We start from the raw sequence: 26375 nt of genomic DNA, 5'->3' as shown, positions 1-26375 counted from the left end.
TTTTCGATGGGAGACAGTATTCGATGAGCAGTATTCAAAGCTATGCAAACAGGGAGAATGTACTTGTCAGATTGTACCTCGCTTTTGCAGGCCTGTTTTCCATGTGCTGAAGGGCAGGCTTTATCTGTGTCGCAGGGCGGGTTTTGCCTGTGTCAAAGGGTGGGTTGCAACACACATGACCCGCCCCACAACAGTGAGGCTCAATCTGACAAGTACGTTCCCCCACTGTTTGCATAGAGTCGGATAATGCCTCAGACGATCTGCACATGCGTTGTGTTGATAAACAAGATATTTGGGGGGGCACACCCTAAAAAAAATAAAAAAAAATGCATAAAGATGGTGCTGCCATGTTGTCACAGTAAGTGGGCTTAAGCACCATGTAGCAATATGGTGTGACCAAATCCCCATGTTTTTTGATAATGTTTTTTGAAAATGTCTAGGCGTTTTTAAAAAGCCTTGCTGGAGGTAAATGTTAGTTTTGCATGTGTGCCTTGTGTTCTGTTGATGTCACGGCAGCTTAACATATCAGCTGAAGTGACGTTTGGCACTGTGCATACGCTGACCCATCAGAGACATTTTTCTACGGAGGGCATTTCTTGATAGCACACCGGCTTAAGACTCTCCCCCTGACACTCCCTTCAGACATCTGGTTACAATGGAGGTCACCAAGTAGCAGTTCTTAGTCTCATTATTGAGATGCGATTGTGTTAATATGTATTGTCTGCCCTTTTTAGCAACAGAATTTGCTTACCAGTTCTTTATACTCATTGTGTATCTCTGTGTATGACAACTTATTTTCTTCATCATCATCAAAAACTGCAAAAAAAAAAAAAAAAATTAATTTATAATGCAGAATTGAAACTACAAAATAGATGTCTCCAAGTCTTTTACACAGAACTTTTTCCACCTTTTTTAATGTGACCTATAAACTGTACAACTCAATTGAAAAACAAAATTAAATCTTTTGGGGAGGGGGGGGGGGGGAAGTAAAAATAAATAACTATAATAATGTGGTTGCATAAGTGTGCACACCCTCTTATAACTGGGGATGTAGCTGTGTTCAGAATTAACCAATCACATTTAAACTCATGTTAAATAGGAGTCCGTACACACCTGCCATCATTCAAAGTGCCTCTGCAATGTTGTCCTTGACGTCCTTTGACAGCTCTTTGGTCTTGTCCATGATGGTGAGGTTTGAATGGAAGATTCCATTCTGGACACTGGCCGGGCGGTTATCCTGAATAGGCAGCCTATGATGTCAGGTAGAATAACTGCCGGCGATCAGTAGTGCAGTGTGTCAGACTGACACGCTGCACTACTGATCGCTGGCAGTTATCCTGCTGGACGTCATAGGACGCCCAGTCAGGATAACCGCCCGGCCATCATTCTGCTATAGGCTGGGTGGGAAGTGGTTAAGAGAGCGCTCCTAACGACAACTCGTTATGTTTATAAAAAAAAAAAAAGACAGCTGTCCAGAGTGTCCAGAATGGAATCTTCCATGTAAACCTCACCATCATGGACAAGACCAAAAAGCTGTCAAAGGACGTCAGGGATAAGATTTTAGAGCTGCACAAGGCTGGAATTGGCTACAAGACCATCATCAAGAAACTTTATGAGGAGACAACTGTTTGAACAATTACTTGCATATGCAAGAAATATAAAATAATCATCAATCACCAGATTTTTGCCACAGGATGATCATGAGAAAAGTGAGGGATCATCCCAGAACTATACGGGAGGAGCTTGTGAATGATCTCAAGGCAGTTGGGACCACAGTCACCAAACAAACCATTGGTACCATTCCTTTTTTTAAATCTTGTAAGCTTCCACAATAGCTTGTTTAATCTAATCCACCTCGAGATTGTGCCTTTTGAAGCTTGGAACCCCAATTTTTTTTCCCGAATGCAAAATGAATAGAGCATAGGACTTGCTAATGTCTTTTTGACAATTCTAGATACCATAAAGACACAGACTCTCACAGCCAGTTGGTGGAATTTGGTTTCCTTTGGAGTCCCACAGAAAGAAGTCAAAAATATTTCCTGAGTCCTGTGGAATTTTGACACCACTTTAGGCAAAAACCCTGGGTCTGCATGCAATACCTGTTGGTCTTCAAAAAGGCTCCTTAATGGAAAGTGCCCACAGCTCGCTAATGCGTCTAGCTGTGGATATGGCCACTAAAAAGACTAAAAAGGTTTTGAGCGTGACCCATTTTAAGGACAGCTCTTTCAATGGACCATTTTATCGAACCTTGCAATACTGTCGACAGGTCCCATTTTTTTGGCAGAATTTTGAATGGAACGGGTCTAATCCTAGTTAACCCCTTAAAGAACCTGCTAACTAGCGGATCTCACGCCAGGGGTTGCTCCAAAAAAAAAAAAAAAAAAAAAACAAACAAAGCCAATACCTGCACTTTTAATGTACTAATGGCCAGTCCTTGAGCCACACCATCTTGTAAAAACTGCAAGACGGCTGGAATACCTACAGACACCTTCTTGGTATCTAACCATGAACTGAAAACTTTCCAAAATGTAACATAAAATTGCTTGGGTTACCTTCTTTCTACTAGAAAGAATTGTGTTTACCACCCTGTCAGAGAGCCCCTTAGACTTCAGGAGGCTTTCTTCAGACTCAAAGCTGACAATTTCAGGGCCTGACTTTTTAGTACTAGAGCTGGGCCCTGGGACAGCAGATCCTTACTCTTGGGCAGCCAGAGGGGAGGCTCCATCATCAGGCGTAACAGCGTGGAAAACTACGGCCTCTTCGGCCAATGTGGGACCACTAGGATCATTGTGGTGCGCTCTTGAATAAACTTCCTCAGGACCAGGAGGAATATGTTTAAACGGTGTAGCAAATGCGGAATGCCCATTTCTGGGCCAAGGTGTCTATCCCCTTGGCCCCTACTTCTCTTTCCAGAGAGAAGTACACTGGAACCTTGGCATTTGATTTGTTGGCGAACAAATCCACTTCTGGAAGGCCCCATTTCTCTACCATTAGCTGGAAGATTTGCCCGTTTAGAGACCAATCTGACTCGTACACTTGGTGTCGGCTCAAAGTCTGCCAGATGATTGTCCACTCCCTTCAGATGGACTGCAGATATTGACTTCAGGTTCCTCTTGGCCCAAGAAAAGATGGCGCTCGCTAGTCTGATTAAGGATGGACACCTTGTTCCCCGTTGTTTATTTAAATAAGAGACTGCTACCACATTGTCCAAGAGGACTAGTATAGGTGGTGACTTTTCAGCTCTCTGGCAAATGCCCTTAGTGCTTCCCAGATCACTTGCAACTCCCTCCAGTTGGCTTATCTTTGGGACTGTGCTTTCTCCCAGCTACTCTTGACCCCCAGTGGGGACCCCAGGCACTGGCATCCATGGTGATGCGGACGGACACCAGAAGAGACCATAATAGACCCTGCACAAGGTTCTCTTCATCACTCCACCACCACAGAGACCTCTTGGTCTTTGGAGATAGGCGGAAGGTCGTGTCCAGCGACTCCTGCGCTCTGTCTCGGCTGTTCAGGATATTGGTCTGGAGACACCTAAAATAGGCCCTTGCCAATGATACTGCAGGGATTGTTTTGATAGTCTGTGTGCTGTGTAACAGAAATACCCTGTTTTGGTCTTTTTTCAGGGTCGGATACATCTGGTCATGTAGGGACAAGGAGGCCTGCTCTTCTTTGATATCTAGCATCTCATAGATCACCCCCAATAAGGCATTCACCTCCTCGAGCAAGAGCCTATACACACAAAAAAAAAAAAAAAAAAAAAACACACCAACATATCGGCCTAAAATGGTCTTTTCTGCAATTTGCCGAAAGACAATTCATGCCGATAATGGCGTTGAAAATTGGGTGGGCCCTGCTGGGCGGGGCCCTGCTGGGAGGGGCCCCGCCCCTATCACGGGGGATGTCATTCTGGATCGCCCATCCTTACGCTTTCCTCCTCCCCTCCCTCCTCGCCCATGCTGACCGTGGGGACTCCATATAATGTCCCTGAGCGGTGGCTGCATATGGATCCTCAGCCGATATATAAATCGGCTGTGCAGGAGCTCGGTCACTCTGTTTACAGTGAAAGTGAAAGCAAGGGAGAGATGTCTAGCACAGTGTGTGCTGTGCTCTCTGCCTCCCCCTACAGTGCAGTGCCCGACATTGAGATTGAAGGTACAGAGCTGCAGCTGCTAATTTTTAAAAAGGCGATAGATTATATTTGTATGCACGTGTGTGTGTGTTTATATGCACAGGCAGGATGCATGACTGGCAGGTTGTTGGGCACAGTGAGGCTGCATTGATCTCCTGTACCATGTCCCCAGTCTCTGACCATCTCCTGTACCGTGTCCCCAGTCTAATCTATAATATAATATAATATAATATAATAATATATATATATATATATATATATATATATACACACACACACACACACACATTTTTTTCATAGATTTTTATCCCCTCTTTTAGCACAGTACGCTGCCATTAACTGAAATAAATTAAGTTTGCCAGTGAACATTTAAATGATTCAGAGAAAGATTGGAAGAATATGCTGTGGTCAGAGGAGACCAAAATTGAGCTCTTTGGCATTAACTCAACTCGGTGTGTTTGGAGGAAGAAAAATGCTGACTAAGACTCCAAGAACACCATCCCTAAAGTCAAGCACGGAGGTGGAAACGTTATGCTTTGGGCCCCTTAGAACAAGTAATTATTCTCTCCAGCATAAAAGACACAACCAAGCATGAGCAGGTTGGCTACTCTGCCTGTGTTAGCTGGTCGTCCCCATATAGACAGTGCATGAGGGAAATATCTGTGCACAGAGGATAAAACAGCCTTTTTACACAGTGAAGAGGCTTAAGCCCATAAGTGCCACAGTGAGTATAACAAGCATGCTATGCTACATATACAGACAGATTTTACTGTTGTGGGTTTAGCAACACGTTAAGGTCATGGAGTGGCCTAGTCAGTCTCCAGACATTAACCACTTAAGGACTGCCGCATGCCAATGTACGTCATCACAATGGCATGTACAGGCACAAGCACGTACATGTACGTGCTTGCCTTCCAGCGGGTGGGGGGTCCAATCGGACCCCCTCTCACTGGATACGGCGGTCCGTTTCGCTTCAGGAGTGGTCCGGGATGAGGGGATGGCCGTTGGTTTCTGGCCATCCCCTCTCGATCGCTCCTGACGAATGAGAAGCTTCCCTCGCTGTGTATAGTAAACACAGGCAGGGAGGAAGTGATGTCATTCTCCTCGGGGCCGTCTTATTGACCAGACTATGAGGAGAAGACAGAAAGTAAGTGCACCAACACTACACTGACATGTAGGCACACAAACCCCCCCCCGTCACAGTGTCACTGATTGCAGTGATAATTTATTTACTGATCACTGTTCAGTTGTAAAAGTAAAAAAAAAGTGTCTGGGCAGTTAGTGTTAGGTCCAGGGTAGCCCCCTACCACCCCCCAATAAAGGTTTAACCCCCTGATTGCCCCTAGAGTTAACCCCCCCCCCCTTTTGCCAGTGTCACTATGTGATCATTTTTCTGATCGCTGCATTAGTGTCGCTAGGTAGCTAGTTATTTTTTTAGGTTCACCGCCAGGTTTTTATAGCGCTAGGTACCCCGATATACTACCCAATAAAGGTTTTAACCCCCTGATTGCCCCTAGTTAACCCTTTCACCAGCGATCACCGTATAAGTGTCACTGGTGACGCTGATTAGCCAGTTATTTAGGTTCCCCATCAGGTTTTTATATAGCGCCAGGGACCCCCATATACTACCCAATAAAAATTTGAACCCCCTGATTGCCCCTAGTTAACCCTTTCACCAGTGATCACCGTATAAGTGTTACGGGTGACTCTGGTTGGTTTGCTTTTTATAGCATCAGGGCACCCACCATTTATCACCCAATAAAGGTTTAACCCCCTGATCACCCGGCGGGTGATATCAATTAGGTTTTAGGGTCAGGGTCTGCGTCGCCCCAGGCAGCGCTAGGTTAGTGCCAGTACCGCTAACACCCACACGCAAAGCATAAACCTCCCATAGTGGTATAGAATCTGAACAGATCAATATCTGATCAGATCTATACTAGCGTCCCCAGCAGTTTAGGGTTCCAAAAAAAACGCATTGTTAGCAGGATCAGCCCAGATACCTGCTGGCACCTGCGTTTTGCCCCTCTGCCCAGCCCACCCAAGTGCAGTATCGATCACATAACAAACAAACACATAACTACAGCGATCGCAGAGTCAGGCCCGATCCGGAAGGCAGTGCTTGGTTTTCGGGGTCCAGTACATGGCTAGGCTCCCAAAAAGTCCCCCACATGTGGTATCCCCGTACTCGGGAGAAGCAGCAGAATTTTGGGGTGTAATTTGACTTATGCCCATAGCATGTGTGAGCAATATATCATTTAGTGACAACTTTGTGCAAAAAAATAAAAAAAAAATAAAAAAAATTTAATATTCCTGCAACTTGTGGCAAAATATAAAATATTTCATGGACTCAACATGCCTCTCAGTAAATAGCTTGGGGTGTCTACTTTCCAAAATGGGGTCATTTGGGGGGGTTTTGTGCTATTTTGGCATTTTATGGCCTTCGAAACTGTGATAGGTAGTGAGAAGTAAAATCAAAAATTTGCACCCTTAGAAATCCTGAAGGCAGTGATTGGTTTTCGGGGTGCCTTACGCAGCTAGACTCCCAAAAAGTCCCACATATGTGGTATCCTCATACTCAGGAGAAGCAGCATAATATATTTTGGGGTGCAATTCCACATATAACTATGGCATGTGTGAGCAATATATCATTTAGTGACAACTTTTTGTAAACTTTTTTTTTTTGTCATTATTCAATCACTTGGGACAAAAAAAAAAAAAAAAAAAATATTCAATGGGCTCAACATGCCCCTCAGCAATTTCCTTGGGGTGTCTACTTTCCAAAATGGGGTCATTTGGGGGGGGGGGGGGTTGTACTGCCCTGCCATTTTAGCACCTCAAGAAATGAGATAGGCAGTCATAAAATTAAAAGCTGTGTAAATTCCAGAAAATGTACTCTAGTTTTTAGACGCTATAACTTTTGCGCAAACCAATAAATATACGCTTAGGCTCCATGCACACTGAAGCTGATAAACTGCAGTTTATTGGCGTTTGGGCGTTTTTTGTAAAAGCCCAAAAACTCCACTCTATGTTAGCCTATGTGTCCATGCACACATGGACGTTTTTCAGCTTTAATGAGCAGTGGAGTTTATGGGCTTTTTTCTGAACGCCAGAAATTCGCGTTCAAAGTGCCGTTTTTCAGCGGCAAAAAACGACAAACGCTCATTAACGCTCATTAACGCTCGTTCATTAGTGTTCGGCATTCTATTTTTCAATGCATTGTGGGATTTTTGGAGTGTCCTCTGTGTATTTTTATAAAAAACGCCCATTAACGCTAACGCTGTAAAACGCTCATTAACGCTCATTAACGCTAGTATAAAACGCTGTTAAAAGCAGGTTTTTCAACCAGTGTTTTCTGCCAGCAATCTGGCATCCAGAAATTGCTTTTTTGAGCTTCAGTGTGCATGGAGCCAAATTGACATTTTTTTTTTACTAAAGACATGTGGCTGAATAAATTTTGCCCTAAATGTATGACTAAAATTGAGTTTATTCGATTTTTCTTATAACAAAAAGTAGAAAATATATTTTTTCTCAAAATTGACGGTCTTTTTCCATTTATATATCGCAAAAAATAAAAAAATAAATCGCAGAGGCAATCAAATACCATCAAAAGAAAGCTCTATTTGTGGGAAGAAAAGGAGGCAAATTTCGTTTGGGCACAACATTGCATGACCGCGCAATTACCAGTTAAAGCAGCGCAGTGCGAAATTGTAAAAAGACCTCTGGTCCTTAGGCTGAAGTGGTTAATCCTATAGAAAATTTATGGAGGGAGCTGAAACTCCAAGTTGCCAAACGACAGCCAAGAAACATTAAAAGTATACCTAAAAAGGAAAAAAAATTTTTTTCCGTTTTGGATAGAGTGGAGAGGGATTAGAACACCTGTAAATTTTTTATTGCCGTCTGTGCCCCCGTTAAGGAGATTCACCCTCTCTCTCTCTATTTGTAACAGACGGGATATCTTCCAATGGTCACACTAGTTCTAGTGAGCTGGGGGTCCTCAAGAAATTCCTTTAATTCTTCAGAGATTTCCTCTCACTTCCTGTTTGGCTATGGGACAGGAAATGAAGTGAAATCTCCGCAATGGGACAGAGATAGCGAAAAAAAAAAAAAAAAAAATCTGACAGGGGTTATAACCATTCCTTACTCTATCCAAAACTTTTGCCCATAGTTCTACTTTGAGGATTTAGAGAAGATCTGTAAAAGAAGAGTGGACCAAATTCCCTCCTGAGATGTGTGAAAACCTGGTAACCAAAAACAAGAAACTGCTTACCAATAAGGGTTTCTCCACCAAGTACTAAGTCATGTTTTGCTTGGGGATCAAATACTTATTTTACTCACTGAACTGCAACTCAATTTATAACATTTGTATCATGTGTTTTTTTTCTGGATTTTTGGTCTCTAGCATTTAAAATACACCCATGATAAAAAAAATTATAGACCCTTAATTTCTTTGTAAGTGGGCAAAATTTACAAAACCTGCAAGGGATCAAATAATTTTTTCCCGCCACTGTATTATGGGCAGTATTAAAACACTAGTCGCTCCAACTTAGAAAAAGGTTCCTGTATGACTTTGGGGGCGACTTGAAGTGACTTGCATTAACTTCTATAGAGAAGTCGTTTTGCAAGTCACCGCGGCAGTCGCCCTGCAAGTCGTGCTGCCTCAGTGTGAACCGACACTAAAGGGAATTAGCAAACAACCATTACATTGTATCTTTTGTATATTGTCTAGAACTGATACATCGCTTTTCTTGTTAAAGACTTTTCATATGTTCCTCAGCTCCATCTAGTGGCTATAATGCATTATTTTAACACTGCCAATAATAAGAGAACATTCCTTCAGAACTCATTTTTGCCCAGTTGGCAAAGCACAAATGCAGATGTACATGCAGATTTGCTGGATGATTGGCTATGCACATTTTTTTCATAAATACACCCTCAACTCTCACCATACTAACCACTTGTGGACCACTCAACTGTAATGTATTGCAAATGGTCGGCCTGCAGAGGCAAAGCGATGTACCCGTACATCTCTGCCCGCACTCGCTGTGATAGTACAGGCATACCCCACTTTAAGTACACAATGGGGTTAATTTACTAAAGATGGAAAGTGTAAAATCAGGCTCACTTCTGCATAGAAACCAATGAGCTTCCAGGTTTTATTACCAATGCTTAAGTGAACAAGCTGAGGTTAGAAGCTCAATTCATAATGGGCTCTGTACAGAGGGAACAATCTCTCTGAACTGAATAGATCTATTAGTAAAGCAGCACACTTTATACATAGTTAGGCACACATTTAACCCTTTGATCGCCCTAGATGGAAACCCATTCCCAGTCAGTGTCATTAGTACAGTGACAAATATTATCACTGAAATAATGTCACTGATGTCAGTAATAGTTAATCAGTTTCCCCTCCAGCGTCAGATCGCTTGCCGCACTATTGCAGTCCAATTATAAGTCACAGATCACCACCATTAGTAGTATAAAATAAATAAAAATTCCAAAATATTAAATATATATTTATTACACACACACACACACACACACACCATGGTTTGTAGGCGATATAATTTAATTCAAATCAATATACTCTTACAGGGATTTTTTTATTTTTATTTTTTTTCCTTTTTTAATCTAAGACATGAACTGCAGCAGAATATATTTTGGCCTAAATTTATAAAGACCTTTTATATACTTTACATTTTTTATTGGATGGGTTTTGTTGTACATATATCGAAGCTGAACGGGCTGACTTTTTTGTTTCTGTCTAATAGTCCTGCTAAATCAGCGCTTGCAGCCATTGATAAGCCAATAATAATAATAAAAAAAACAAAAAAACAAAAAAAAAAACAAACGCGCAACACATTTGAAAAACATGGGGAACTATGACAACCTCAGACTTTTCTTGCCGGCTGTGGATCCACTATTTAGATTTCAGTAAAAAATTTTATGCCCTGTGATAGCAGGGCAAGAAATGATGGCAATGGTGGTCACCAGAACAGGAAGGTCTGGTCAGCAATAAAACCTCAGATTTAAATGTTTTCTATTCTCTCAGTGCCCACATCCCTGGGGCTGGAAGCAGAAAGACACACACACACACACACACACACACACACACACACACACACACACACCTTTTGGAGGGGCATGAAATACCTGCTAATATTTCTTTCACACCCCCACAACAAACACCAGGGAAACAAGCCTATATTAAGCTCCAAGGTACTCATTGGAAAGTACATATCTTCACGTGACAAGCACCCAGAGCTGCATCCTAGTAGAAAGTCCCCAGAAACACCAGATTATTCTCTTTAATCCCTAAAGCCAAACAAATCGGCAAGGGAGCAATCAAAAAAGGCAGGTATAAGTAATGAAATGTACATTTGAAAAAAGATAAACTAGATACAAATAAAAACTTGACAAAGTTTTTTTTAAGCCAAAAAAGGACATATGTACATAGTGGATGCCATATCTGCTCCTGAACAGGTCCTACTTCCAGATTTAAAAGTTGTAGTGAGAATACTTTTTTGGGCTCTTCCTCATTTTCAAATCAATTATCGGTCAAATCATTAAAAACAATGCACTCCCTGGGTGGGACATATATAGCGGAGTGATTTCAAATTGAATGCTTGCTCCCTCTAGCTATAAATCTCTATATTTAATACAAGAACAAAACATAAGATCAGGCATGTAAAAATTTGAAGGTCACATCAAGTATTACCTCAAGGTAAGCAGTAAAAATGCGGAAAAACTGCCATTTTTATTTTATTTTTACAAAAGTCAGCGCCAGTGCTTGTTGAATTATACAGAAAAAGTATAAGATCAATGTATGTAGGGTCAAAAGCCAATCACAACATATGCTATAACCCTATTACATCAATTAAATTAGTATAATTGTGCAGTATTACCCATGAACAATTTATATTTGCTCAATAAGTCAAAACAAGTCTATGCATGCACAGTAGATTTTATATTCACTCCTATGGGATTGCTGTTAGTCACTAAAGACAAGAATTGACGAGTAAATGGAAAATTCATGAATCCCGTTGGGGGGGGGGGGGGCAAACCTGCATTTTAAAATTGACTGAACTAAAATTAGTTAGGGCTTGCTCATACATTTTTTTTATAAAAAAATAAAAGTCGCAAACCAAAGATTAATTTCAGCTCTGCCCAGATGATTGGTTGTGGCAGGGTTTACGTCTTATGGCTCGACCAAATATCTGTGTGTGTTTTGAGAACCGATCATAATTCAGATCAATTAAGTGATCATTTATATATTAGGTCATTTCCATGTATAACTGATCAGATTTGTAATCAATATTTTTAGTTGAATGCAAAGTGTAATACAGTACCGAGTGTTAAATTGATGGTGTATCAATTAATACTATATTTGTCACGATTAGTTATGTACAGCGTGGAAAATAATTATTTGATCCCCTGCAAGTTTTGTAAGTTTGCCTATTTACAAAGAAGTGAAGGATCTATAGTTTTTATCATAGGTGTATTTTTAAATGATAGAGACAGAATATCAACCAAAATACCAGAAAAAAAAAAAACATGATACAAATGTTATAAATTGAGTTGCAGTTCAGTGAGTAAATTAAAGTATTTGATCCCCAAGCAAAACATGACTTAGTACTTGGTGGAGGTCTCAGGAGGGATTTTGATCAACTATTCTTTACAGATCTTCTGTAAATCCTAATGCCCCGTACACACGAGAGGGATTAAGTCTGACAGACCTCCAAAGGCGTTCCGACGGAGTTCCGACGGAGTTCTGGCGGACTTTTCGACCGAACGGACTTGACCACACACCATCACACCAAACTCCGACGGAGTCGAACGTGATGACGTACGACTGGATTCGACGTAGGAAGTTCATAGACAGTAGCCAATAGCTGCCCTAGCGTCGGTTTTAGTCCGTCAGAGTAGCACACACACGAGCGAATTTTTCGAAGGGGACCGGGTCCGGCGGAGTTCCGTCGGGAAAATTTGAAGCATGCTTCATTTCTAAAGTCCGTCAGACTTTTGCGAAGCTAAAGTCCGTTGCAGCCCACACACGATCGGATAGTCTGACGGACTCGGTCTGACGGACTTTGGATGTTGAAAAGTCCGCTCGTGTGTACGGGGCTTTAGGGTTTCTTGGCTGTCGCTTGAAGTTTCAGCTCCCCCCATACATTTTCTATAGGATTAAGGTCTGGAGACTGGCTAGGCCACTCCATGACCTTAATGTGCTTCTTTTTTGACCCACTCTTTTGTTGCCTTGGCAGTATGTTTCCAGTCATTGTCACACTAGAAGACTCATCTGCAGTGTTCTGGCTGTCGGAAGGTTCTCATGCAAGATTTTACAATACATGGCCCCGTCCATTGGCCCATCAATGTAGCAAAGTCAACCTGTAACTTTACCAGAGAAACAGCCCCAAAGCATGTTTCCACCTCTGTGCTTGACTGTAGGGATAGTGTTCTTAGGGTCATAGTAAGCAAATTTCTTCCTCCAAACACAGCGATTCGAGTTAATGCCAAAGAGCTCAATTTTGGTCTCATCTGACAGAATCTTCTCCCAATCTTTCTCTGAATCATTAGATGTTCATTGGCAAACTTCAGATGGGCCTGTACATGTGCCTTTTTGGAGGAGGGGGACCTTGTGGGCACTGCAGGATTTCAATCCATGGTGGCGTATTGAATTACCAATGGTTTGTTTGGTGACTGTGGTCCCAACTGCCCTGAGATCATTCACAAGCTCCTCTCGTGTAGATCTAGGCTGATCCTTTACTTTTCTCATGATCATCCTTACCCCATGAGGCGAAATCTTGCATGGAGCTCCAGACCGAGAGCGATTGATGGTTCATTTTTATTTCTTCCATTTGTGAATAATCACTCCAATAGTTGTCTTCTTCTCACCAAGCTTCTTGCTGATGGTTTTGTAACCCATTCCAGCCTTGTGCAGGTCTACAATCTTGTTCCTGATGTCTTCTGACAGCTCTTTGGTCTTGCCCATGATGGTGAGGCTTGAATGGAAGAAAGCTTCTGTAGACAGGTGTCTTTTATACACATAACGAGATGTTGTAAGGAGCACCTTCTTCAATTGGCAGGTCTAATCTGTGCACCAAATGAGCACATACTGTAGCCAGTCTGTGGGAGACAGAATTATTGTTGGATGGTAGGGGATCAAATACTTATTAAGCCCCATACATACTAGAGGTCGACCGATATATCGGCCAATATTTGCCGTTTTTTAAATAATCGGCATCGGCCGATTTGTGCTGATAAAAAGCCGATTTAGAACTACAGCAGACTTTGAAATGACTTCTGTATAGAAGTCAGTCTAAGTTGACTGAGTCGTCATAGCAACCCTTTCCTCCTCTCTGGGCAGACTGCCAAGAAAAGAACAGAAAGATACAATGTTTACACTTGAATGAATGAAGTCATCTCTGTGTAGAAGTTCTCAGTTTAACCATTTAAAGACTAAATCTTTTCTGACACTTGTTGCTTACAAGTAAAAATCCTGTATTTTCTGCCAGAAAATCACTTAGACCCCCCCAAAAATGATATATATTTTTTTAGCAGAGATCCTAGGGAATAAAATAGCGGTTGTTGCAATATTTTATGTCACACGGCATTTGCACAGAGGTCTTTCAAATGCATTTTTTGGGGAAAAAAATACAGCATTTAAAAAATAAAAATAAAATAAAAACAGTAAAGTTAGCCCATTTTTTTTTTTTGTCCAAAAGTTTTGACTACCTGTTTTTATTTTATATATATATATATATATATATATATATATATATATATATATATATATATATATTTTTTATCTAAATCATACATACAAGTAAACTGATTGGAGGTTTGTTTTGTTTAATAAATGTTTAAGTGTAAGAAATTTTCTGTATCACTTATGAAGACTGCTTTCACACTGGAGCGGGCAGGCGTTGATGGTAAAACGCAAGTTTTAGCGGCTCTTTACCATCATTTTAGCGGTGCTATTTGGCTGCTAGTGGGGCACATATAACCCAGCTAGCGGCCAAGGAAGAGGTTAAATGCGCCCATGAAGCACTGCTGCCAAATCGCATTGCATGCGCTTCGGCAGTGGTGCCCATTCATATCAATGGGCAGGAGTGGTGGAGGAGCGGTATACACCACTCCAAACGTGCTGCTTGCAGGACTTTTTTTTAAGATCCTGCCAGCGCATCGCCTCAGTGTGAAAGCACTCTGTCTTTCACACGGACTGCAGGGGAGCCATTTTACAGGCACTTTACAGGCGCTATTTTTAGCCCAAAAGCGCCTTAAAACGCCACAGTGGGAAAGGTGCGTTAGATCAAGGGGGATTAAAAATAAATAAAATAAAATCGGCCTAACATATCGGCCCAAAAAAATCGGCATCATATATCGGCTATCGGCCGCCATGATTTCTAAATATCGGCATCGGCCAGAGAAAAACCCATATCGGTCGACCTCTAATACATACTATCAGATTTTTTCCTTCAGATTTACCAAAACCATATAATATGAGATCAAACCTTAGGAGTTTCAATTTGTATGCAATCAGGCAGGCCCTTGCACTACATGGTTTTGGTAAATTTGAAAAAAAAATAAAATAAATAAAAATCAGCAGAAAATCTGATAGTGTGTATGGGGCTTTATACTCCTTGAACTGCAACTCAATTTATAACATTTGTTTTATGTGTTTTTTCTGGATTTTTGGTTGATATTCTGTCTCTATCATTTAAAATACACATATGATAGAAATTATAGACCCTTCATTTCTTTGTGGGTGGGCAAACCTACAAAACCTGCAGGGGATCAAATAATAATTTTCCCCTCTGTATATAGCCGACATAAGGTTATGTTCACCACTCTGCGGTACTTTGACTTGTGTTGCGTTAGGGCAGCTCATTCTTTTGAATGGGCTCTCAAGCACACTAAAATGCTCTTTTTTTAGAGCACTTTCATATTGAGGCGCTTTACAGGCGCTACAACACTAAAATAGCGCCTGTAAAGAGCCTCTCCTGTGTCTCCAGTGTGAAAGCCTGGGGGCTTTCACACTGGAGCGGTGCACTTGCAGGACGGTACAAAAAGTCTTGCAAGCCGCATCTTTGCAGCGGTGTATTCACCACTCCTAAAAGCTATGCCGCGGTTTTAGGCCTTTTTCGCCCGCTAGCAGGGGTTAAAACTGCCCCACTAGTGGCCGAATAGCACAGCTAAAACGGCGCTAAATATAGTGCTGCTTTACCGTTGACGCCCACGACGCCCCAGTCTGAAAGTAGCCTTAAGGCAATTTATTGCAATACACAGCAGTGTGGTGTACTAAAATGCACACGTAGTGGCAAGGTGTGTTGGATACCATTAAACAATAATGGCACATCAGTCCCACAACATGCAACCCAAAGGGCAAAGGCATGAACAAAGTCTAAAAGGCACAGTCAGAGTACTGTGCTGCATTAAAGCGGGAGTCCGCCGTTTTTTTTTTTTTAAAGCCAGCAGCTACAAATACTGCAGCTGCTGACTTTTAAAATAATGACACTTACCCGCCCAGCACGCCTGCGATGTCGGCACCCGAAGCCGATCTCTCGATCGTCTCTCGGGTGCTGCCGCCACCATCTTGGGTATGGGAATCAGGAAGTGGAGCCTTGCGGCTTCATTTCCCAGTTCCCTACTGCACATGTGCAATATGGATGGTCCCCGCTGTCTCTGGGATCCGTGTGTTTCCCAGCAGGCAGCGGGGGACCTTCGGAAAGGGGCGTAGATTCTGCGGAAAGGGGCATAGCTTCTGCAGAATCTACACCGGAAGTGGGTGCAGATACCTGTACTGTACAGGTACCTGCACCCCCCTCCCCCATGAAAGGTTCCAATTGTGGCGCCGGGGGGGAGGGTTCCAATGAGCGGAAGCTCCACTTTAGGGTGGACCTCCGCTTTAACATTTGTTGGGTTCATTTGAAAGGCCTGCTCAACACACCAATAGGGATAAGCTCAGGCGTGTTCATATGGTCCACGTGAAGAGCCTGCTAGGAAGTCGGCGCAGCGTTGTGCTAATCACGGGCAGTGAGACATTGCCCGATCTCTGCAGCCGTGCATCGGGGCAATGTCTCACTGCCTGTGATTAGCGCAGAGCTGCGCCGACTTCCTGGTGGGCTCTGCACGTGGACCATGCGAACAGGCCTGAGCTCATCCCTACACACCAAAAGAGGTGTGTGTAGCATATTTGTCAGCACGCTGCCGCACACATTAGTGTATTGCTGCCAACACCATCTTTAAACGCAGGGCAAAAGGGGCAGCTGCCCTAGGATCAGTCATTTTTGTGGGGCTCAAAGCAGCTGAGCTGCCCACAGATAGTTAATAATTTGGCTATCACTCAGGAGATGAGGACAGAACTGAATGTTGGGGGGCACTGGTGTTTTGTTGGGTGTTATATGTGCAGCCTGTGTAGCGATTGGCCAGCTTGGTAAAGTAAACCTTAGCCAGGGAGAGCACCTGTCAGTCCTGGGCACAGAGTCCTGACCTCAACCCGATAGAACACCTTTGGCAGGGGTCAAGTCCTGGGGAAAAAAGTGTGGGAACTCCCACCCAAGATCCACTCCCCCACCAAAAAAAAAAAAAAAGATACACTCATATGCATATATATATATATATATATATATATATTTCACATAAAATACAGTGACTGCAAATGCGACATGCTACAAGAGATGACCAGACTGCGAATGCGACTACAGGAGATGACCAGACTGCGAATGCGACTACAGGAGATGACCAGACTGCGAATGCGACTACAGGAGATGACCAGACTGCGAATGCGACTACAGGAGATGACCAGACTGCGAATGCGACTACAGGAGATGACCAGACTGCGAATGCGACTATAGGAGATGACCAGACTGTGAATGCGACATAGTACGGAAGATGACCAAGTAGCCAGTTTTAAAATTTAAACCTGTCCTCAGCCCCTTTATGGCACCTCCTTTACATTCCTGTCCTCACCCCCTTTGTAGAACCCCCCTTCACATTCCTGCCCTGCCTCCCTTTTATATCACCTCTCCTCATTCCTTTCAGTTTCTGATACTTTCCCCCTCCCTCCTTCATAACAGTGCCCTCTTCCCTGTCTTACCTTATACAGGACACAGCACAGCAGATGACATCGGAAGTGCAGCAAAGGGATGGACAGAGGGCGGGACCTGCCCCAGTTAACTGATTGGTTGATAGAATGCAGAGCAGTTCCATTAACCAATCAGTTAACTGAGCCAGCCCCTGCCCTCCGTGTATCACTGTGCTGCTCTTCCGATGTCAGCTCTGTGAAGACAACACAGCTAGCAGTCTGTGCTAGAGCCTCGGGCGGCTCTGGTCCTACAAAGGGAACGGCGTTCCTGCTGTGAAAAAAGTGCAGGGACGCCGTTCCCACGCGTTCCCGCAGGACTCGAGCCCTGACCTTTGGGATGAATTAGAGCAAGATCTTCTTCTCATCAGTGTCTGACCTCACAAATGCGCATCTGGAAGAATGGTCAAACATTCCCATAGACACACTCCTAATCCTTGTGGGCAGCCTTCCCAGAAGAGTTGAAGCTGTTATAGCTGCAAAAGGTGGGCCAACTCAATATTGAACCCTATGGACTAAGACTGGGATACCATTAAAGATCATGTGTGTAAAGACAGGCATCCCAATACTTTTGGTTATATATATATATATATATATATATATATATAGAGATCACACACACACACACACTATATAGCACAACAACCCCGTACAAAGCACAGAGCACAGAAGAACCCACCCCGGAGTAGGGCTTTCATGTGACTCTTGCTTGGTGCCCAGTGAGGGGCATACGAAGGAGGTACCACCTACTACCCTACCCAATCAGGAGTCATTCACACCAGATGCGCTCGCTGGGGAGCATTTGTGAGTGCATTTCTAAAGAATGGCAACAAAGTAGTAATGGTTCCCTACGAATGCCATTCACACCAGCGTGTTGCTTTGCATTTGCCCAGCGCTTAGAAAAATTACAGAATGTGCTACTTTGTTTTTAATGCAACTCATCCAAATGTACACAAACGCAATGCACTGCAACATAAATGAAAGCAGCACGCCTGCGCTGTGAAGTGAAGCTTTCCCATACATCGCACACAGCTGCCTCCTCCGCTGAACCCCTGATTGTGGGCCGCACAGCATTGTGGGAGTGTGAGATAAGGGGGCCCCCCTCTGTCCCCGCTACCTGAGCATTTCTGTTCTATGAAGTCGGTGACCGGCCCCGTCCACAGCGGACACCTCAGGAAGGCCAGCACACTGTCCAGCACCCACTCCGCATCCTCCGCCATGGGGCCGCCCGCTCTGCTCCTCCAGCTGTGTGGCGAGCCAGGAGCCCGGATGGAGGGAGGGCGGCGGGAACGCGCAAGGAGGTCAGAGCGGAATGCGTTTCCGTGGCAACCAACGTCATGCCGATGTGTAGTATACACGCGGGCCACGCCCCCTGCACAATCCCTGCCTGCTCATTGTGCTCGCTCTTACCCCGGGCTATGGCGGGACGCCTGGGAGCCGTGTAGGGAACGGTGTAGGGAACCTGCGCTGTCAGTGTTCGATAGGGAATGTGTGATGATAAAAAGGGACCAAAGCAGAACTGTGCAGGTCCTAGCAGTGACCAATGTGAGCAGTCCTGAGCTGGGGGGTGTGTGAGGACCACCAGGAACAGAAGAACCCGGAAGTGGTCACCTGCAGGGGCCAATCATCTGTGGCCGGTGTCACATTCGGCTACACATCACATTTTGCTACCCGCTGGAGTGCGCATGAGCGACACCGCCATATGCTTTCCAGCACAGGGCCCCTTGCGGCCACGCTTCACTCGGCATAATTATAATCGAACTCTATGTCCACTTGGATGCTGGGGCTTGAACCTGGACTCAGGGGTGGAACGCATATGGTGGCATCACGCATGCGCAGTCCAGCGGGTAGCCAAATGTGATGGGTCGCCATAAACACCGGGGCATTCCTATACCTGTACCCCTCATCCAGCTGCTGGGCACACACATGGGATATGCAATTAGTGGACCACCAGCTGTTGTAAAACTACAAGTCCCATCATGCCTCTGCCTCTGGGTGTCATGCTTGTGGCTGTCAGAGTCTTGCTATGCCTCATGGGACTTGTAGTTCTGCAACAGCTGGAGGTCCGCTAATTGCATATCCCTCGAAATATGCCTGAGCTCATCACCAAGGGTGCGTTCACACTAACAACTAGGGTTGCCACCTTTTCTTCAAGTACACCCGAACACTTTAGCGGCACATGGCACATTTTTTTCCATAGTATACACTATAGGATTATAAAAGATTATAGATGCCCCAAAGAGAGTGGTAATGAAGCGCATAGATTTTGTGTGACTATCTCAGTTACTTGGGGAGCCACAGCACAGTCTGAATAATGTGTCCAGGTTTCAGGCAGACTGAAACCCGGACACATATTTCCAAACCCTGACTGTCTGGGTGAATCCCGGACAGGGTTGCCGAACTCCCGCAGCATTTTTTACTGACAAAACATGGAAAATTTACTGGCGGAGCGCGTTTTTTTTCCTGGCAACCTGAGAAATTACAGAACTCCTATTGAAAACTAACACAGTGAATATTTGAACAGTATAAACATGATATGGAAACACTGACAATACCTAGAACAAAGTCATTTGCTTGATTTACACTTAAAAAGTCAACACAGCATGAAATTATCAGCCACTGATATTTACTGGCAGTGGTAAAACACAGATTTTTACAAATGGTCAGTAAATTTACTGGCGGTTGGCAACCCTGATTCTAGACAGGTGGCAACCCTATTAACAGCTAGGTTCACGCCTATGCATTTTTCTGTTTTTCAAATGAATGGGCTGCCCCGCCTGCATTTCCACAAAAAAAAAAAGGTGCATGCACCTTTTCAAAAATGCAGCCGCAAGAAAATCGTATGGTCTTTTCACATGGTGTGTTCTCAGTACTGAGGAACACCGATTGGTCTCCTCCCCTTGTGAGTCCCTGCCCCCTACAGTTAGAATCACTCCCTAGGAAACATAATTAACCCCTTGATCACCCCCTAGTGTTAACCCCTTCCCTGACAGTCACATTTACATAGTAATCAGTGCAATTTTATAGCACCGAACGCTGTATAAATGTGAATGGTCCCAAAAAATGTATCAAAGTGTCCGATATGTCTGTCGCAATGTCACAGTCATGAACAAAATCGCAGATCTCCGCCATTACTAGTAAAAAATAAATAAAAATGCCATAAATCTATCCCGTATTTTGTAGACGCTATAACTTTTGCACAAACCAATCAATATACGCTTATTGTGATTTTTTTTTACCAAAAAAATGTAGAAGAATACGTATCAGCCTAAAGTAAGGACATTTTTTTTTTTTTTTTTAAATTGGGATATTTATTATAGCAAAAAGTAAAAAATATTGTGTTTTTTTTTTTCAAAATTTTTGCTCTTCTTTTTTTTATAGCTCAAAAAATAAAAAACGCAGAGGTGATCAAATACCACCAAAAGAAAGCTCTATTTGTGGGGAAAAAAACATAAAAATTTAATTTGGGTACAGTTTTGCATGACCGTAGCAATTGTCAATCAAAGTGCGACAGCGCTGAAAACTAAAAATTGGTCTGGGCAGGAAGGGGGTGAAAATGCCCTGTATTGAAGTGGTTAAAAATGTACATGTAATTGAGAAAGAAAAAACAATGTACTGCACCCACAGTGCACTGGTGTGAAGAGTTCCATAGGATCTAAAGGCATACATTTTTCATGCATTTTTCTTCTGCCTTTTTTTACCCCCAAAACGCATCAAAAGGGGCCCTTAGCCCCCCATTCACACCTGAGCAGGTTCCCGAAGCACAACGATGCTAAACATTCTCATTCTCATTATACTCAGTGGTGTCCACTCGCACCTGAGCGTCGTCCTGCTGCTTGTTGCACGAAAAAGCACATGACTTTTGGGGGGGGGGCAGAATTGCACGAGCGTTTTAGCATTTTTTTTGCATCTAACAAACTGTTCTCTCCTCCCAGCAACCTCAGGCATATGAACAAAATAGAGGATTCAGGAGTTTCCATCGTGGATTTGGGGACGTTCATCTGCTTGGTGAGAGCCCAAAAGAACCTCAATGACCCCAGTTATGCCTATTACAAGAACCTCGAAGACCCCAGTGATGCCCACAAGATCCACAATGACCCCAGTGATGCCCACAAGAACCTTTATGACCCAAGTGATGCCCATTACAAGAACCTTTATGACCCCAATGATGCCTACAAGAACCTCTCACCCCAGTGATGCCCATTACAAGAACTTCTACGATCCTAGTAATGCCCATTACAGTAGAGCAGCAGTTCCCAGCAGGACCACAGCAGTGTCCCCATACTGTGGGACCCGCCAATGATGGAAAACCACGGCCGCTTGCGGTGCTCACAGGGCTGGAGGAGATGTATAGGTATGTAGAAGGAGCTCGCAAGCTCCAAGTGTGTAGCCTGTTACTGCAGCGGTCTGTCCCCAAGCTAACATAACTGTATCCAAGCTGGTTTACAGGGGTCCTGGCACTTCCTACATCTTCTCCAGCCCTGTGAGCACCGCAAGCACTGACCATCATCAGTGGTTCCTGCGCACACAATTATACTATGAATCCTCATGCACAGGGGCAGGAAAAAATTGGCTTTTAGAAGCATAGTGTTTGGCGTGCCATTAACAATGAGAGGCACCATAAGCAGCATGAAATGCAGTTTTTTTGCATGTTTTGTGAATGCGTAAAATCATGTGATTGTTGGTCTACATAAGAATGAATGCAGTCTCAGACTCTTTGATTGGGTTAATTCATTCTGTAACACGCTGTCCAGGGACAAGTAAAGGTGGCTGCATTTGCAGCTCTGGAGCTCCCATTCACCATCGAACAGTTTAGGAAAGCTAATGCCGCATACACATGACCGGACTTTCCGGCAGACTAGGTCCAACAGAATCAGTCCTTTGGACAATCCGATTGTGTGTGGGCTAATCCGATCATTTTTCGTCAAAATATTTTGACGAACCTAGAAATAGAACATGTTTCAAATCTGTCCGACGGACTCAATCCCCATCGGGAAAACCGATTCTCTGTATGCTGGTCCGGGGGACCAAATACGACCAGGGCCGTTTTTAAGGCAGGGCAAAAGGGGCAGCTGCCCTGGGCCCTGTCATTGTTGTGGGGCCCAAAGCAGTTGCCTCATACTTGCCAACTATCCCAGTTAAAAATTCCCTCATCCCTTGATCCCTTTAGTCCTGTGCTGTGTGCTGTGTCCCAATATCTCAGCGTGAAGTGCTGCTACTAATGCTGCCCAGCTCTGCCCTATTGTTGTGTACAGATGACTCACCTGCAGACCCTGTGTTTACATGTAAATTACCAGCATTCACATGTAAATAGCGGTGCAATTCATATGTAAAAAGCGGCGGCCGGCAGCATTGATATGTATATTATGCCCCCCTGACTTCATATCCCTCAAATCATCACTGCATGGGGGGGGGAGGGGCCCAAGAAAAGTTTTGCCCAGGGTCAAATCAATATTAAAGACGGCCCTGAATATGACGCAAGGGAAGCTATTGGCTACTGGCTATTGAATTTCATTTTTTAGTCCCGTCTTACGTCATCACGTTAAAAACTAACAGACTTTCGAACGAACTTAGTACATTCGTGTGTCCCCAAGACAGTTTGATTGGAAAGTCTGTCTGAACTCCACCGAAAGTGACTAAAGCCTAGTACACACTATCAGTTTATTTTTTTGTTCAACTGACAGCTTATATCAGAGCCACTGTACTAACAATCCAATGTTAGTACAACAATATCCCCTGCTGAGCTATTGTGTTCTGACAGGGGGACACCCCGCACCAGAACATTGGCTGAGAGTGCTGATCGGGAGCCAGTCGGCTGCTGGTTTCCCAGCATGCTCGTCCGGCTTCTGTTGGACCGGCTGCCATACACACATGCCGAATGTTGGCCGTTTTTTGTTGAACCGGCCGATGTCGCCCGCATTCAGTCCATATCCACTTTCAGACCGGACCAATTTGCTGGTCAAAGACCAGACCACTTTTTGCGATTCGGCACTGCGTCGCTTTAACTGACAATTGCGCGGTCGTGCGACGTGGCTCCCAAACAAAATTGACGTCCTTTTTTTCCCACAAATAGAGCTTTCTTTTGGTGGTATTTGATCACCCCTGCGGTTTTTATTTTTTGCGCTATAAACAAAACTAAAGCGACAATTTTGAAAAAAACGCATTTTTTACTTTTTGTTATAATAAATATCCCACAAAAATATATAAAAAAACATTTTTTTCCCTCAGTTTAGGCCGATACGTATTCTTCTACATATTTTTGGTAAAAAAAAATCACAATAAGCGATTATTGATTGGTTTGCGCAAAAGTTATAGCATTTACAAAATAGGGATAGTTTTATAGCATTTTTATTAATCATTTTTTATTATTATTTTTTTTTTACTAGTAATGGCGGCGATCAGCGATTTTTATTGTGACTGCGACATTGTGGGGGACCCATCGGACATTTTTGACACATTTTTGGGACCATTGTCATTTATACAATAATCACTGCTATATAAATGCAGTGATTCCTGTGTAAATGACACTGGCAGTGAAGGGGTTAACCAGTGGGTGGCAGTGTAGGGGTTAAGTGTTCCTAGGGGTGTGTTACTAACTGTGGGGGGGTTGGGCTTTCATTTAGTGAACACTGATCTCTGCTCCAATCACATGGAGCAGAGATCAGCGTCACTAGTTGCTAGACAGAATGGAGAAATATTGTTTACAACGGCATTTCTTCATTCGGCCGCTCCGTGAGACGATCGCGGGGATGCCCGCGGCGATCGAGTCCGCGGGTCCTGCGACCGGACTCACGGAGGTCCCGACCAGCGCGGGAGCGCGCCGCAGGCGGCGCGCTCCCGATGGCAGGGCGGCAAATTTAAAGGGACGTACATGTACGCCCATTTGCCTGGCCGTGCCATTCTGACGACGTACATCGTCGTGCGCTGGTCGGCAATTGGTTAAGTACTAGGCTTTAGTTAGAGTGTACCTACCATTAGAGCCCTTTCACACTGCCAGCGCCGGGGGCGTCGGTGGTTTTAGTGGTGCATTAACGTTGTTTTTGCGGCGCTTTTCAGGCACTAGCGCTTTTAACCCCAGCTAGCAGGGGTTAAAAGCGCCCGCAAAGCAACGCTGCCGAGGTGCTTTGCAGGCACCTCGTCGGCGCTGCCCATTGATTTCAATGGGCAGGGGCACTTTAAGAGTGGTTTTTACACCGCTCCTAAAATGCCTCAAAGAAGCTGCTTGCAGGACTTTTTTTCCCGTCCTGCCAGTGTGGCGCCCCAGTGTGAAATCACTCGGGCTTTCACACTGGGATTGCAGATGAGGCTTTTTCTAAGCGCTTTACAGGCGCTATTTTTTGTGCTAAAGCACCTGAAAAACGCCTCCAGTGTGAAAGGGGTCTTAAGCTTTTCTCCTTGTCTTACACTGGGACTGGGGAGTGCAGTTGGTGGGAGCAAACCCTGATTGTAGGGCTCATTCAGTATACAGTCTCAGCACAATTAGTAGCAGGACAAAGCAACTCCTAAGCATATGCACAGGACAGGAGTTACATCACCCTTGCCCAGGCATTAGGGATGGCCAAAGACTCCTAACGTGGAATAAGAGCGAGTGTAGATGGAAACACCAGTGACAGAGGGGAGCGTGGACATTGAGCCGCTGCAGGGGATCGCTTTGCAAAGTAAGTGTCATGATGTGCAAATATTATTATTATTATTATACAGGATTTATGACAGTTTACGCAGCGCTTTACAACATTGGGGCAAATATGCCGTGGATAGTTAAAAAAAATTTCATACATTATATATGTCAAGCCCAAAAAAATTTTTTTCTAATTTTGGATAGAAATGGAAAGGATTTACACAGACATACACAAAAAAAAACACAATTCCAAAATGTTACTAAAACAAATCCATATGGCTCCACCACCATGATTTCAAAATAGACAGATGTCAGAGACAGCCCACTCTAATGACTATGGAGCTGAGAAGAGAGCTGCCAAAATTTCTGGTGACAGCTTGCTGCTCAGATGTTGCCAGATTAATGGCACGCTTATGTATGTACATAGTCAGAAGGCTGCTGACATTAAACTTGGCGCAGTCTGAGCACTTAATTGCTCCCGACCGGCCGCCGCAGTTATACTGCGGCAGGTTGGCTCCCCTGGACGAGCCACCGTAGCTGTACGTCGGGTGCTTTTAGAACACTAGGGAGCACCCGTGGCACAACGACTGACACAATGCGCATGCCATCGTTTTAAAAATCGCAGATCACCACCATAACTAGTAAAAAAAAAAAAAAAAAGTAATAAAAATGCCATAAATCTATCCCCTATTTTGTAGACGTTATAACTTTTGCACAAACCAATCAATATATGCTCATAGCAATATTTTTTACCAAAAATATGTAGAAGAATACATATCAGCCTAAACTAAGGAAGAAATTTGGGGGATATTTATTATAGCAAAAAGTAAAACAATATTGTTGGTTTTTCAAAATTGTCGCTCTGGGAATGCTAAAGTATAGTAGTGTTCAGGCAGTCTTGGGGAAATGTCATGTGAATGCATGTACGGTAAAATAGGAAGCTGAGACCAATTAGTTACCACTTCTGTCTGGCAGCACTGGGGTCCTTGGTTTGTGTCCTGGTCATGATGATACTATCAGCATGGAGTTTGCATGTCCTTCCTGTGCTTGTGTGAGTTTTCTCCCACACTTCAAAGATATGCCGATAGGTTAAAGTGATTGTAAAGCTTTGTTTTTGTTTTTTTAAAATAACAAACATATACTTACCTCCACTGCGCAGCTCGCTTTACAAAGAGTGGCCTTGATCCTCAATTTCTGGGGTCCCCCCTGGTGGCTCTCGCGGCTCCTCCCCACATCAGAAGCCCCTAGGTTGTTACCTTGTGGGCGGGCTCCCATAGACACGAATGCCGGACTCGGCTCCGCCCCCCGGCACCCACATCATTGGATTTAATTGATAGAGGCGGGAGCCAATGGCTGCGCTGCTATCAATCTATCCAATCAAGTGTAGAGAACCCCGGGCAGAGGGACAAAGCATCCTCGCTATTGGAAATTCCAGGGCTCAGTTAAGTAAAAGGGGGGAGGGGGGCTGGTGACTGACAAAAGTTTTTTCACCTTAATGCGTCCTATGCACATGAGGGTTTACAACCCCTTTAACTGGCTGCTTT

The 26375-nt window shown here is 43.9% G+C and overlaps 1 protein-coding gene across 2 annotated transcripts in view; it reads right to left on the bottom strand.

Annotated features, from left to right (window-relative positions):
• Positions 1 to 18518, bottom strand: part of CFAP36 (cilia and flagella associated protein 36) — a 68737-nt gene extending 50219 nt beyond the window's left edge. The window contains exons 1-2 of one of the 2 annotated variants that reach the window (XM_077486037.1): positions 18331 to 18518; positions 752 to 816 (exon numbers count right to left, since the gene is read on the bottom strand). In XM_077486037.1, coding sequence (XP_077342163.1) covers positions 752 to 816; positions 18331 to 18433 — 168 coding nt within the window. In that variant the 5' untranslated portion in view covers positions 18434 to 18518. The remainder of the gene's footprint in view (positions 1 to 751; positions 817 to 18330) is intronic. The other variant, XM_077486036.1, reaches the window with a different exon arrangement.
• Positions 18519 to 26375: the final 7857 nt, after the last annotated feature.

The sequence above is a fragment of the Lithobates pipiens genome, unplaced genomic scaffold, assembly GCF_037356315.1.
Source record: "Lithobates pipiens isolate NorthernLeopardFrog02 unplaced genomic scaffold, aLitPip1_a1.2 Scaffold_18, whole genome shotgun sequence".
Classification (NCBI taxonomy): Eukaryota; Metazoa; Chordata; class Amphibia; order Anura; family Ranidae; genus Lithobates; species Lithobates pipiens.
The sequence above is the reverse complement of the archived record's forward strand: the minus strand, read 5'-3'. Positions and strand labels throughout refer to the sequence as shown.